Genomic DNA, 15960 nt, shown 5'->3' with positions numbered 1-15960 from the left:
TACCAATTTATTTGTTATACTTCCAGAAAGTATTTCTCTTGCTGTTGAGTAAAAACTGTTCTTTTTTTTTTACGAACTCAAAATAAACTTTGGCTACAAAATAACTCCTAAGTTTTATTTTTACTGTTAATTTTAGCCTATGCAATAATGAATTTCTTTAGTAATTTTCAGAAAAAAATTTATAGAAGTACTTTTCATATTATTATCTTGTTATTAACCTTTTTGATAAATAATTAATTTCATTATTTTATGTTTTTATTATAAACATATTCACACATATGTATAGAAAGTTTTATATTTACAATTCAGCTGTTATATATGAATAAAAAATGAAGGAGGATATATGTTTTACATAATGATTTTTATGAATGTGTTTATTATTATTATTTTTTTACTTAAACAATTTACTAATATTTAAAGGTCAATAATTTCTAGGAATAATGCTTTGAGATTTAACTTAGCTTTTATTTATAGATTCAAAGAACAAGTACTATCAATATGTAAATATCCTACATCTATGGTGGCTCCATTCATGGAGTCTTCTTTTCTTCTATAAGTAATGGAAAATGATGAAGATATTTATGTTTATCAATTAAAAGAGCTTTTTGAAAGCTGTGATCTCCAATCAAAAGGTTATTTGAATCGTAATGAGCTTATTGATCTTGCTCAGAAACTGCAATTAAATGATCAGATTCCAGCCCTTCTTATAGAGGTGCTTGGTGATGCTTTTAATGAGGGAGAAGTATAATTTATTTATTAAAATTTTTTTAGTGCTTTTTAGTAATTTTCTGTGTGTTTGGCCTGCACATTGTTTTTTATATGTTTTGTTGAAAATTTTTAAAATCAAATATTTGTTTTTATAAGAAGTAAAGAGCATAAAGTAATACTTAATGCCACCATTTTTTAGAGTCCTAACTGAAAGACATTTTAAATCAAATTAAATGATTGGTTGCTTAAAGCCTAATTGAAAAATAATTTAAAATAAAGTTGAAATGTAGAAAGTTTTTACATTTCCTTTTAATAAAAATTCTTTATTGACCTTTTCTTATCAGCTATAGTTTTTTTAAATTTCCAAGATTGTGTTGTTTAACTTTATCTACTTTTGAATTTTTTAATGTGTTGCTTATTATTGTTTATTGTTGTTAATTGGTTTTAGGTTTCATTTGAAAAATTCCGTGATGGTTTTGTAAATATATTAGCTCAAGGAATAAGTGCATATAATGAGTTGACAGAAGATGAATGTTCTGAGCTGGAAACTGGTGTAGTTTTATTTACATTGATATATTATAATTACATTTTTTTGCATATGAAATTCTAAAGTAATTTTTTGGGTAATTATTTCTTGTAATGATAAATCAGTATTTATTTGCATATAGGTGATTCTGAAAGAGAAATATCTATCCAGGAGAGTAATAGCAAGCATTCAAAAGGTTTTGATGAAAAGTTATTCCGGCATCAAGATTCAAGTGTTTTTTCTCAAAAAGTAAATAGTCACCAGGTGCAATGTTGAATTTTTCATAGTTTTTTAAAATTATTTGGGAAAATTTTATTCATTTATGGCAATTTCCTCTTAAGCATCTGGTTAGTTGACTTAAAGTTAGGTTATTTAAACATTTCATCTAGATATTTTATGATAGGGACATAGAGAATTTGTAAGCTCCAGAAACACACTTTCATTTAACATATGATTCATAATTTTTAAACATGTGTATGTCCTTACTTTTTTAAATTAATTTGTTTGATTTAGTTTCAAAGTAATGCTTATACTTCAACATTCTACCCATTTATGAAATGGCTTGAGTGTTGAAATATGAATTATTCTTTCTTCATTATCAGGATTTTTTATCATTATTTCATCAAGAATATGTTCTTTTTTGAAAACTGTGTTATAAATTATAAATAGATTATATTAACAATTTTTTTTGAAAATGTTTTAATGACAATCTTTAGGAGCAGGTTTCTCCAAGAAATACAAAGAAGGCACATAAAACAAGTACCCCTTTTAACAATGCGAAAAAGAATGTTTCCGGATTTACAACAAAAACTTTGTTCCCTTTGAGGAAAGAAGACAGCCATTACAAGTACAATGAAACTTCGATAGACCTTGATGCTGTTCTTGGGAGAGATGGTGAGATTATTTAATTCATAATATTAATACTTATTTAGGTTTATCACTTGTTTTTTAAGTTAAAAAAAAGTTACCTAGTACCTAAGTACCTTTTTTTACAAAGTACCTTTTTTTTTTTTAACTTAAAAAATAAGAATAAACTATTTACAATTTACAAGATAGGATTAATCAAACAGCTAAGCTGGAACATTAAAACATTTCTTAATTATTTCTTAAAAAGTTTTTACACTCTTTCATAAACTTTATCTAAGATCTGCATTTACCTCAAAAGTATCATGAATAATCTGCAATTGACAAAAAAATTAAAAAAATTTTTTTTTAATTGTTAGAAGAATGAGACTAGTTATAATATTATGAAAAATGTTTTGTGGACTTTAGTCAAATTTTATACCTTTTTGAAAACCCATATCAAGTATATTATTTTTTACTTTGGTTAAAATAAAGGAAGAATATCATCAAGTGTGTTAATAGTTTCCGTTTTTACTCAGGTAAATTAATTTAAAGTGTGAAAATATTGGATTTTAAATTCAGGTGATCATCATACTGATGCTGAAGAGTTGCGAAGGATTTGGGAAGATGTAGCTGTAGGAGAATCTGGCTATATAAACTTACTTCAACTCTCCACCGTATGTGATAGTATTGGGATGGAGGGACTAGATAATGATGAGCTAGAGTTGTTGTTCACTGAGCTTGATGTTAATGGAGATGGTTTGGTTAGTTTTAACGAGTTTTTGAATGGATTATTGTTATCAAAAAGCAATGCCAATTCACACCGCTCACCTATTTTATCAAGATCACAATCTTTTTCACCACCACTAATGCCGTCTAAAAGCAATGATAATAGCTTACAAAAAGATTTTGAAAATAAATTGCCTATGCTACCTGAATCAAAATTAGAGGCCATTTTGAGTACGCCATCAAATTCAGGTGATAAAGATGAAGAGTTTTCTTTTAAAAGTGTATCAATATCATCAAATAAAAAGGTAATATAATATTATGTTATCATGAATTATTAAATAGATATAGAAAATATAGATATAGATATTTAGATATAGCTTATATATTTGGACATATTTTATGTCATACTATATTTTATTTTGGGGTTTCTTCTCATATATATTATTTTTCAAACCATTTTCAAATTATTTAAAACTCGTTATAAGGATGATTCTTTAAAATGATAATAATTATTAAATAGACTTAATACATCAAAAGTTTTACCTCTTTTCAAGTTAAAATTCAAAAAATTGAATCAAGCTTTTTTATAGAAACAAAGAGCAGGCATCTCAAAAGGAAATCAAAAGTATCAAGGCAAGTAAAAAATTTTACATGATTTTTACTGTGAAAAATTAATTTTTTTAAATACTTGAACTCTTTTAATTTTCTAAAATTTAAATTTAAATTTTAGAAAAGTTTGCATAAAGTTTTTGTTCATCATAATTTTTAAATGTTTAAGTTTTTAGTTACATTTTTGTTTATATATATATATATATATATATATATATATATATATATATATATATATATATATATGTATGTATGTATGTATGTATGTATGTATGTATGTATGTATGTATGTATGTATGTATGTATGTATGTATGTATGTATGTATGTATGTATGTATGTATGTATGTATGTATGTATGTATGTATGTATGTATGTATGTATGTATGTATGTATGTATGTATGTATGTATATATGTATGTATGTATGTATGTATGTATGTATGTATGTATATATACATATATATACATGTATATATATACATATGTATATGTCTATATATACATATATATATAATGAAGTGATTCTATTTATCTTGCAAATCATTTATTTTCAGGTTTCTTTATGGCCCATGATCCTGAGAACACAGGGTGAGTAAAGTCACAGTCATTTTTGGATAATTTTTTTTTTTAGAGACCATTTGTAGAACTATTTTCGCTGAAACGTAACTTAACTTTTTTTTTAGTTTGCTCGATTTTGTTGACGTAAAGGATTATTTATTTAAATGTAAAGTAAAAGATGCTGTCAACTTGATGAAGGTTTGCATTTTTTTTTTTTAAAAAAAAAGTATTTTTCTTAAGTGAAACCATTTTTTAGTTCCAACTTTAGAAGCCAACTTTAGAAACCAACTTTAAAAACCAACTTTAAAACCAACTTTAAAAACCAACTTTAAAAAACCAACTTTAGAAACCAACTTTTAGTTCCGAAACCAACTTTTAGTTCCAAATATTTTATTTTTTAAAAGTCAGTCAGTTGTAAAATACTTGCCAAATCAAACAAATGTAGAAGATTTTTATTTAAGGAATTATCTCCAGATGGCGATGGTAAAATTCGTTTAAAAAACGTTGTGCGTCTATTCGAGTCTTTGATTTTTGACGGAGATAATGGTAAAGTAATATTTTAAATCTCTTGTTTTTATCAAAGTGTTTTAAAAAAGATACTGAGTTCTCAAATATTTATTTGCAACTTTTGATTGTAAATTTCAGACCTTGCTAAATCGTTAGTGCAAATTTATAAAAGAGAAATAAATTTTCTGCAGTAAGTACACATTTTTCTTTTTTCTATATAATAAAATTAAATAATTATATAATTACATAAGACACAGACGCATTCTTGCAGTAGTTGACTTATTATCAAGCAATAGCGATTATCAATCTACCAGTTGAGCACTATGATTCGTTTGAGGTATTATGGTCTATAAGCCGCCAGCGAATACTTGTGAACTGTCCATCCTCTACGGGGAAGACCCTGTAGCACGTCGACCCAGAGTTTTTCTCTCCTTTTAAGAGTGGACTAAAAAAATAGGAAAAGTATCAGTTTAATACTTGCACTTGATATGAATTGATGAAACCGTTATGGTAAGGATTCGTTTGATAGTAGGCTAAGCCATAGCTCAGCTATTAGGCTGAGAGTTCGTTTGATTCGTTAGGCTGAGGATTTGTTGGATCTAGGCCGACTACTACACTTGATCTTAGCCATTATGCCGTTAGACCATTAACTATTAGGAATTCGTTAGACTATTAACCGTTAGGAATTCGTTTGGTTTTAAATAAAAAGGGAGGGAACAAACCTGACATGCGACCAAAAGTTTTTTTTTAAATTTCTTTCATGTCATCGTATGTATTTTGTTTCTAATTTCACATGTATCTACGTTTTCCTAATTATTTTATCGTAATTAAATAAAAATTTGCAGTTGATTCTACATGCTAATTTATCTCGTTATTATTACATTCAACATGCTAATTTATTTCGTTATTATTACAAAACTATTAAGCCAATGAAGCTTTACCCTTTAACAACCACCAATTAAGTGTCAGCATGAACTTTTCGATTTTAACCGTTATTGAGTATGATTTTTAGAACGATTCACCTGCGCGATGTTTTCGGCGTCCAAACGAGCAACTATTATTTTTCGAGCGCCTTTCAATTAACCAATTCAATTCCAAAATTTTTTCATATTAATCTTAATTCTCATTAGTGATTTTTACGTGGCTTCAAAAAAATGCGTTTTCATATATCGAAGCATAAAGAAATATTAACTTGAAATTAATTTTGCAGTCTAAAGAAAAGCAATTCAGTTCATTTCAAATTTGGGTAAACGATTTTTAAAAAATGTCATACTACTCAAACGGCAATCCTCAATCGATGCGCTCCAAACTGCAGTTGTCAAACGAACGCAACGGCAGTCCTGAAGGTCGTGTTTTGAGCCCTGATGTATTAAAGCGCATCATTGAAGGTCATGAAACAGAAGAAATTTTTGAAGAATGCTCTGAAACGCGAGATTACGACGATCGTGCCGATCTTCTTGTCCATGAGTTGACTAAATATATTAATAAGTGGGTATACCTGACCCTTACTGTTGCGAAGTTGAAAATTTCTGTTTGAAATAATAATTAAGAAATCCTAGATCATTTTAGAGTTTTATGTTTTTTAAAAGTCCAAGAAAATATTATTTGAATAATTTTTCTCTAATAGAGGTCAATTGGATGCCTCAAGCGCTGATCTTGGTGTGCTACGAGATCAGCTGATGAAACTTGAAACTGCAACAGTTGAAAAACTTCGTGATGGAGAACATCATATTAGATTAACTGAACAACGGAACGAAGAAAAATTAAAGTAAGGCATTTTCCCTGAGAAAATATGTGTTATGTATGTATGCATGCATGCATGTATGTATGTATGTATGTATGTATGTATGTATGTATGTATGTATGTATGTATGTATGTATGTATGTATGTATGTATGTATGTATGTATGTATGTATGTATGTATGTATATGCAGGCTTCAAGCTCAGCTTTTCTCTGAACGTGTGACATCAAAAGAACGTGAACTTCATAATGAACACATTTTTCTGCTGTCGAAAAGTCAAAAAGAAATTCGTGTTCTCAACGAAAAATTAGAGGAGTTGAAAAGAGATGACGTACAAACGAAAACTAAGCTCCAGGAGGCCAAAGCAGTACGTATTTTTTTTTATTTTGTTTTTTATTTTTGTAAATACTACTCCCAATATTGTACTGTGCATGTAAAACTTTTGTATTTTTGCTGTATCAGGAAATTTCCCATTTGGAAAAAAACTTAACAGAAAAAATAAATGAACTTGCAGAAGAACGGAATAAATACTCTAGACTTGCAGAGAAGTTCGAGAGTTATCGTTCTTTTAAAGATAAGGTATTATTTTTACGTTGTACGCACGCGTTTTTCATAGAATCCATACGATAGTTTGTAATAGAATGTTGATCTTTGAAATTTTAGCCTCATTTAGCTCTTAATAACTGTACATTATTTTTAACTTTCTTTTTTGCTGTAATGCCGTAGAATCCCGGTTATATACCTAGGGTTTACATTATTTAAACTATTCTACGTTGTGGGCTTAGAACTAGGGGAGGGGATATATCCTGCAGGGTTTTATTTTTAATGACTAAATAATCTTATGAAAATTTAAATCTTTATTCGTAAAATCATAAAGATTTAGTAATCGAAAGCAGTATATGAAACAAGAGTTGCTTTCATCATCGAGGATAGGATGTTGATGATGATGACGATGATGCAGAAGGGTTTTTTCTTTATCACAATCAACATCATTATCATCATCGTCTTCTGTCTTGCTTCACATTTCGTTAGTAATTTGAAAACTAATCATTTTATACACTTTGGATTATGAGTTCTTTATTATTTTAACCATCATAGATATAGAAAGCTTTTTCGAAATTGATTTTTTCATTTTCGGATGAACTATCGCGGTTAGATTGATCTCTGCCAATGCTTTGCCAACTCGCAGAGGTGACAATTTCTTTTTCATAAGTAATAAAATTAAAGATGCTTTTGAGAAGCATCTTTAAAGGTTTTATTTTAATGAAACGTTAAAAGATTGAATGTGTCTAGTACACTCTCGTATATTCAATTCGGTTTGTTTTTTCATAAGAAATATGTTCACGTATAGTTGTTGACGTATGGTTTGCTCGATGAATTAGACCAATCAAGATTTTTCCAGCTCCCCATTACCTATTCCTTCAAATAAGTCTGTACATTACGTGATTTTTCTTCGAAGAACAACGCGTTTTCCGGGCAAAGTTCTTTGCCGATAATGATCTTTTAGCAATTATCTTTACAATTTTTCTTTTTTTCTTGAACTGTTGTATTCAGCAAATAAACGTTCTTCATAAATTTTTCCCATTATTGATTTTCCAATCCAAAGTTTCAACTTAAATTCAAGCTAAAATATTTTCTACTTCTCTTTGATTTCGATTCCGTCTTTTGACACGGAAATGAAAACTTATTCTGCACGGAATGCTCTTTTTTTTTATTAACAACCTAGGCTCATGACCCGGGGGATTTTTTCATTTTAAACTTGACAGGCTTAAAACCGGGGTAAGGGGGCTATAACCGGGATATTGATTTTGCAAACGTATAACCTTGTCGACAATGTTTCTCAGATAGTTGCGATGGAAAGAGAACTTAACGCAGCGAATGAGAAGAGAGCACAGCAGAGCAATAGGATTTACGAACTCGAGAACCTTAATAAGGTTGGTTTTCTACTAACAATGGTTTTTAGTTTTTATTTTTTTAGAAAACCATTAGTTCTTTTTTTTTGTTTGAATAAATTAATTACAAAAAAAAGCTTTAACGATGTTGAGCATTTTATTAGAAATTTTCTTTTTAAGGGATTACGCGATCGAGTTGATGAGTACGCAGCAAAAATTGAAAGGCTTTCTAATAATCGCTCTACTAAAAGCGAAGATAGTTTGACAAGAAACGGCTCTTTTTTGTCAAATTATGTAAAACCTTCTTTTGTTCGAAGAAATGGCAGTGAGACTTACGAAGAAAGTTTTGATAATGCCAATGCTCAAAATATAAAAGGTAACATTTTTCTTTCCTTTTTGCATTTGAAGCTATTTTTTTATGAAGAGTATTTAATTATGGCTAAACTGTATTACACAAATTGAATTTAATGATAAACTTTACCTTATTAAATTGAGACATTTTATAAAATGAAGTAAAATATTTGGAATTATTCTTATTCTTACTTATCAAACGTCAATACAAAGTTCTTATTATTATAGATATTGATGAGCTTCAAAATATGATTGCTTCCCAAGAGTCGGTAATTACAAGTTTACGTAGAGAATTAGAAACTGTCAACAAGCACCTTGAAGAAATTAAATCTGCGTCAGGTGATCGTTCTTCTGTAGACCGTGTTGCAGACAAATGTGCGACGCAGTTGTCAAATATGGAGCGAATGATGGTAACGGAACGTGATGAAATATCGTTGAATTACTCAAGAGAGAAAAAAGAGCTTGTTGAATATTACGAGAAAAAACTAGATATGATGCGTCAACAGCTTTCTACAGAAAAATTTAAAAAAGAAACCGAACTTTTGAGAGGAGGAATAGATTTGACAACTGAATTCTCCGATCGCGAAGAATCCTTTTTAAAAGAGCGTAGGAAGCTTGTCAATACATTCCGCGACGAAAAAGAAGAGTTGGAGACGAGTTATCGTTCAAAAATCACAAAACTAGAGGAGAAAATTGTTATCCTTGAAACTCAGAAAGCTGAAATGGAGTTAAAGTTTCTCAATGAAAAAGCAGAACTCGAACAAAAGTTTCGTATTGAACGCGCTGAGTTACAACTGAATGCAACGAGTACGAGTCGCGAGTACGATCGCTCTCAAAAGTATATAGATTTTTTGAAAGACGATTTCACCAAGAAAAATGCACAGGAGTTGAAGGAGATGGAAAGACGCCTAAAGAAAGAAAAAGATGAACTCATCGAGAGAATGGAACACGAGATCCAAGAGATAAATAAAAAACATCAAAGAGAAATAAGCGAGTTGAAAAAAACGTATAATCAAAAGTTTACCGATGCTGAAAAATCGTTTGCAAATGAACGCGCATCCATGAAAGAGTCATTTGCTCGCGAGAAAACAGAAATGGAACAGAAGTATGTTCGAGAAAAAAATGAGTTGCGTGACGTGCTTAAGCAGGAATATGACCATGCTCTTGCTCTGCAAAATGCTAATTTACGTAAGATTTCTGTAGAGGAGCGCACGCAGATAGAGGAACTGCAAAACAATGAAAAATTTGAGCTTTTGAAAGCGCTACAACAAGAGAAAGCGAATGCTGAGGCACAAATTAGACAGCTTCGGACTAATCTAGAATCAAAGTTCGCAGAAGAAAAATCTCGCATGAACGAGGAGTTTCAGAAAGAAATAACGCGTTTAGAAAGTCGCAATAAGCGAGAAATCTCTGATCTCCAGCAAGCATTTACTGGAGGTGAAGCTGGAATAAAGGGCAAAATGAAGGACGACTTTAACCAAATGATCACCAAATACAAAACAGAATGGGAGAACTCTTATCAACGTGAAAAAGAAGAGTTAATTAAAAGTTTTGCGCGCGAAAAATCTGAGTTAGAAGCAAATTGGAATTTAGAAAAATCTCGCTTGGAAGAGTGCTTTGCCAACGAAAAAACAGAACAATTCAATATGCACCAACTAGAAAAAGATGAACTCTTAAAGAAGTTTCAACGCCAAAAACATAACATGGAAATTGAGTTTAAAGAAAGATACGATAAACTTTGCGAAGATCTCGATAATGAGATAGTATCACGGATTGATCGCGAAACAAAACTCTCTCAAACTACTATCGAGCATTTAAAAAAAGAACTGTCTTCCTTGAAGGAACAGAAAAAAGAACTAGAGACCAAAAACCAAGTTCTTGAACTAAAAAGCCTTTCTCAACAGCAAGAAGCTGCCGAGATAAAAGTTTTCCAGGAGGAGAAAAAGTCTATTAATGAAAAAATATCTGATTACGTTAACGAAATTGATACTCTAAAGAAAGAACGCGAGAATTTGCAAAAAAATTTACGCGATTTGGTCAGAGAAAAAACCCTCATTCTTGATAACAGCGTTCAAGAAATTACAGAACAACAAGAAAAAATTGCGCGGTTGCAGAACGAGAAGGAAAAAATGCATGAAAAAATTGAACACTTATTAGTTGTGGAAAATCAGGCTGAAGAATTAAAAAAAAGAAATTCGCGATTAGCAAAGGAAATAAGCGAAAAGGATAAATGCATCGAATCGCTAAAAGAAGTAAATTAAATTTCCGTGGTTATTTTTGTGATTTCCGTGGTTACTTTTGTAATTTTCAGAATTTTTAATTTTGTGGTTTTCTTGGAATCTTACACAAACAAGTCGTCGCTAAATGTTTTTTTTTGTTGCTGTTTTAGGTTGAAAGCGAAAACAGTGGTCTCAAAAAGAACGTGGCCAACCTCGATGCAAAGATTCGTGAAATTGAATATATCATCCAAGAAAAACACGTAAAAATATCGCGGCTTGAGGAAGAGATCGCTCAATTACAAGATAAACTTATTCACATGGAAAGTGTTCACTGCAAAGAGCTTAGTGCTCAAAAAGAGAGGGTACGTTTACAAATTTTAAAAGAGAGGGTATGTTTACAAACTGTTCGCTACTTTAGTAAATAACTTGTTAGATTTTTAGTTAATACTGGTGGTAAGTAAAATCGAAATTTTACTAAAATACTTTCATGCAAATTTCCTAATTCAGAATTTTCTTTAACAGATGGAAATGCAAAGCACAGCTGCAGCAACAGAAAAATCTCGATATCTCAGGGAGTTAAGCGATCTTAGAGAACAGTTATCCTTGGCGAGTGCTTCTAGTGATCGAGACAGCGCTTTAAAAGATAAGGTGTTCCATGACGCAAAAGCTGAGGTTATAAACCTCAACAAAAAGGTCGGATTTGTTTTACGAGTCGGCCGATTTTGTTGACTTGATCGTGGTATTTTTTTCGTTACCATGCTTTTTTAACTAAGTCATTCGTGAGAATGACTTAAAAAAAAAAAGATTATAATTTATATTATATCCGGTAAAACAATTCCTTTACTGTGTCACTACTTTTAGTGGCACGGTAAAGGAATTGTTTACTAAATCAATTAATGCAATAAAAATTCCCGTCACCATGTCACTCTTATAAACCCCTTCTAACTTTTATAAGAAAATACCACATAAAATATGAAGCTTTTTTTTTTTGCTTTTCTATTAGGATTATTTTTAAAGTCCTTAACGAACCTAACATGATGTGACTCCATCCTTCGAAATTAAATTTTGTTAGTTATTATCGAGCAGCGAAGCTCTTTCTTTAGTTTCATGAAAAGTTAATTTTAATGTATTTTTAATGTTTGTTACACATGTACAGTATATTTTGTGTTTTGTTTCAGTGTGTTCGTTCTTTGTTTCCACTGGTGACTGCTACTGGTTGTTCTCAATCGTAACGTTACAATTAAAAAATATTAGTTTTGTCCGATAAATTAGACACTTTAACTTATTTTTTTAGTGGATTTAACGGAACGGATAACGACTCTTCTATAACTGCTTCGTTAAAATAATTATTAAGTTTTATTTTTGATATATTCATATTGTAGATATCAGTTACTTCCTTAATTGATTATTAAAATTTAGAACATCTGTGAAATAAAAATTTGACAATTACTTAAGAAATGATTTAAAGGTTTTATTTTCAATTTTTGCTAATCGAGTTTTATAAGATGTTAGGTTTTGTCTGGTTTTATTGACGTTGAGATAACTTTTCAATTTTGTTCAGCGTCATAAGATCTGTCTGGCTAGATGAGTCTACGTACTTTATTTTAAATGTAAAGTGTTTCTTTCTTCTTCATCCGTTTAGTTAGAAGAGAAAACACGCCGTATCCGTTATTTGGAAGAAACTCTAAAAGACGTCGAAGAAAAGTTGATCGAGGAAACAAAACAAAGAAACGAATTCGAAAGCGAAACGAAGCAACTCAGAAGTCTTGTGAACGAAAATGGAAATAAAATGTCAGAAGAGGTATCTTGTTATTTGTTTTTTTTTTTTTTTTTTTGTTTTTGTGAAAATTTTTTTTGGGGGGAAATTCATTTAATGTAAATTTTTTTTTTTTTTTAGAAAAAGTTAGTAGAAACCAAGTCATTGCGTTCAGATACGCTAGTCAACGAACTTTATTTAGAAAACGCCGAATTAATGAAACAACTAGCTAACGCAGAGAGCAACCAATATAAAGCTGAAAAAGAAGCAAGGCAGTTAAGCGATCAAAAACGCGCATTGCAGCGTGTTATATCAAAGTTATGTAGTGCAAACGGCATATCCAATCATACTTAGAATGTTTGTCATCCTTTTGTAGGTGGCGAGGAAGCGCCATACAATTTTAGATCGACTTAGGGTTCAATTCCGCAAAAATAAAGCTAAGCTCAGCAATATTCTCCAAATGCAATTTGCTCTTCAATTAAAGTTCTTGAACAAAAAGCGAAATCAAGTTGTAGCAAACAACGATGCAGCAAAATACCGAAGATTTTAAAGTTTCTTATAGAAATCAAAAAGAAACAATAATTTATTTTGTAGAAATAGCAAAAAATAGTTTGTAAATAATTACAAGTTTCTGTTAGGTTAAATATCACCGAAACGTTAAAAAAAAAATCAATTTCCAGTGTCATATAAATGTTAATATACAGATATAGATAAAAAAAAAAAAATGAAGTATATATTATTAAAAGTATTAGCTCCTATTTTTTAGAATTTAATTTATTTTGAAATGACTAATGTTGTATTCGTTTTGTCTGGTCAGTTTGTCTGATTCTTATTTCTAAGAACTAAAATTACATCTTACAGGACCAGAGAAGAAGCACTTCTTCAATTTTTCTGTGAAGATGACCTACTTGTATATTGTAAGGATATTCCTGGCCTGATGCTGCAAATGGGTTTACAAGTATATCGTCCTGAAGACTGGAGGCTTTTCAAAGATAGTTCTAAAAGGAGTTTGAAATATGTTTTGTTGAGCAATGGCAATCAATGTGCATCTCTTCCAGTAGCTCACTTAACTAAACTTGCAGAACAATACAAAAATGTCAAAATGGTCTTGGAAAAACTGTGCTACCATGAACATTCGTGGCTGATATGTGTTGATTTAAAAATGGTAAACTTTTTACTTGGACAGCAAAGTGGATACACAAAGTATCCTTGCTTCATCTGCATGTGGGATAGTAGAGCAAAACATCAGCACTGGGAGAAACTGATTTGGCCTCCAAGGGACACCTTGACAGTAGGAGCATCAAACATAGTAAACGAACCTTTGGTGGACAGGGAGAAAATCATTCTACCACCACTTCACATAAAGTTAGGATTAATGAAGCAGTTCGTAAAGGCATTAGACAAAGATGGTAATTGCTTCATGTACATCTGCAGATCTTTCCCTGGTCTTAGTAGCGAAAAATTGAAGGCAGGAATCTTTGATGGTCCTCAAATTCGGAAACTCATTAAAGATTCAAGTTTTCCTAAGGAAATGAATGACATTGAAGCTGCTGCATGGTGTAGTTTTGTGTTGGTAGTGAAGAACTTCTTGGGAAATAAAAAAGCAGACAATTATGAAGAACTGGTACAAAACATGCTATTGAGATTTAGAAATCTGGGTGTACACATGAGCATTAAATTGCATTATCTTCACAGTCACTTGGACAGATTTCCAGAAAACCTTGGAGATTTTAGCGAAGAACAAGGGGAGAGATTTCATCAGGATATTATGGTGATGGAGGAAAGGTACCAAGGCAGATGGGACAGACATATGATGGCTGATTACTGCTGGAATCTACAGCGTGACTGCCCGAATAGCTCACATAGAAGAAAATCATATAAAAAGCGCTTTTCCAGTAATTAAATGTCTCCTATCTTTCATTTACTATGTTAAATTTATTGTATTCATGACAATATCAATAAAGTTAATGCGCGTGTAGCAAATTACGTCTCTTTTTTTTTACACATTTCACGAAAAATCTCAAAAACTTAAGCCAATCTGGCAAAACTGATAACATATTCAGAATCAGCACCCCAAAGTAACCCTAAATTCGTTGAAATATCTTTGGCCCCAAAAATGCTGTTGACCTGTGTAATTCACATGATTTGTTTCAGCATGAGTCTTTGAATGTTATTTTTTGAGTAATGACAAGTTAAATATGTAGTGTGAAAAATGCGTGAAAAATAATTGTTACGAAATTTTATACTTGACGTTTTTAAAAAAGGCTGCATAATGAATTCGGGTAAGTTTGGGCAACTTATTTTCTTTTCTATTTTCATACTTTTCCTATCAATGGGAAAATGTTACATTTAACATGGAATCTTATGGAACCTCATCGTTTTTCAATTAAAAAAAATCAACTTGAAACTCTTTCCTTGATCTTAAAATCAAAATACAGTATCAAAAAATTGTTTATAACTACCAAATATCTTAAAGACATTCTTTTAAACTAAGTTTTGAACTTTTTCCCCCATATCAGCTATTAAAGAGTGACACCACAGTTAGCGTTTTGTGCGCGAAATTGATGATGATAATCGTGACAAAACTATGTTGCCAAATTTACTTATAAGTTAATAAGTTCCTATAAACTGCTTTAATTTGGGGATTCTTTGCCGTTTTTTGGATTGTAACATAGTTTGCATCGGTCCACAGTGGTCAGAAAACTTCTGAAATGCGAGCTTAGAAAAAAATCATAGAATAAAATAATTTTTCATGTATCTCTAATTATGTTGTTTAAAATAATAAAATAGTAACAACAGAAATGAAATTAAAGTAAATTAAAACATTTCTGTGCTATTTTGATCAATTACAAAATTGGATTGGGAAAATCAGAGTGAAATAAATTTTGCCATGAAAAAAATTTTAGATTTTTTGTTTTTTTGCAAAAACATGAAAATTCTTAAAATTTTTAAATAATTTCCAGTAAGGACGATGCTTAAAGGGTTTTAAATCAAATACTACCGTGGTGTGACCTAACAAAGTCCTATGCTGTAAGAAAGTCCTAATGTAACAAAAGATAAGTTTTGTATACTAAAATAAATATACAGGGAAAATAATTTTGTTATTTTAACTAGATAGTTAAAGTAACGGTATTAATTAACATCCCCAAAATATTTATTTTACAGTATACAAAATTTTTCATTTGTTACATTATTTGGTTACAGCATAGAACTTTGTTAAATCACACCACAGGAGTTAAAAAATTTGGCAACAACTGCATTAACAAGGCATTACTGTCAGATGTTAAGAACTAAATTAAAACCAAACATCTGTGATACTTAAAAACATAATTCAATTAAATTGTCAACATTTGTCAAAAAAAGTTTCATGAATTTTCACAAACAACATTAAATAATATATTTTTGCAAAGTTTCATATCCATTTAGTACCATACATTAAAATGGGACCTGTTTATTTTATTTGAGGCTATGAATATTAGCTGAAATATTAAAAACAAAATATAAAAAAAATTTACTTCA

General features: G+C 30.3%; 1 protein-coding gene across 3 annotated transcripts; it reads left to right on the top strand.

Annotated features, from left to right (window-relative positions):
- The first annotated feature begins 445 nt into the window (after positions 1-445).
- On the top strand, positions 446-13226 carry LOC145182126 (uncharacterized). Of its 3 annotated transcripts, XM_090101218.1 has the most exons (20): positions 446-742; positions 1157-1259; positions 1377-1498; positions 1951-2128; positions 2660-3111; positions 3397-3439; positions 3970-4003; positions 4099-4171; positions 4435-4519; positions 4619-4670; positions 6108-6248; positions 6416-6590; positions 6686-6802; positions 8068-8157; positions 8296-8491; positions 8695-10718; positions 10856-11047; positions 11208-11378; positions 12328-12486; positions 12583-13226. In XM_090101218.1, the coding sequence occupies exons 1-20, from the start codon at positions 560-562 to the stop codon at positions 12793-12795; spliced, it is 4803 nt and encodes a 1600-aa protein (XP_089957344.1). In that variant the 5' UTR covers positions 446-559; the 3' UTR covers positions 12796-13226. The 3 variants fall into 3 exon arrangements, 2 of the variants coding, with proteins under 2 accessions (XP_089957344.1, XP_089957345.1); XM_090101219.1 differs by lacking the exons at positions 446-742; positions 1157-1259; positions 1377-1498; ... (5 more) ...; positions 4435-4519; positions 4619-4670 and adding an exon at positions 5553-5968; XR_016456636.1 differs by lacking the exons at positions 446-742; positions 1157-1259; positions 1377-1498; ... (6 more) ...; positions 4619-4670; positions 12583-13226 and adding an exon at positions 5553-5968 and having other exon boundaries at positions 11208-11511; positions 11547-12464.
- Positions 13227-15960: the final 2734 nt, after the last annotated feature.

This window comes from Hydra viridissima, unplaced genomic scaffold, assembly GCF_058129835.1.
Source record: "Hydra viridissima isolate aposymbiotic clone 2 unplaced genomic scaffold, HvirCarnegie_v1 scaffold_10, whole genome shotgun sequence".
In the NCBI taxonomy this organism is placed as follows: Eukaryota; Metazoa; Cnidaria; class Hydrozoa; order Anthoathecata; family Hydridae; genus Hydra; species Hydra viridissima.
The sequence above is the reverse complement of the archived record's forward strand: the minus strand, read 5'-3'. Positions and strand labels throughout refer to the sequence as shown.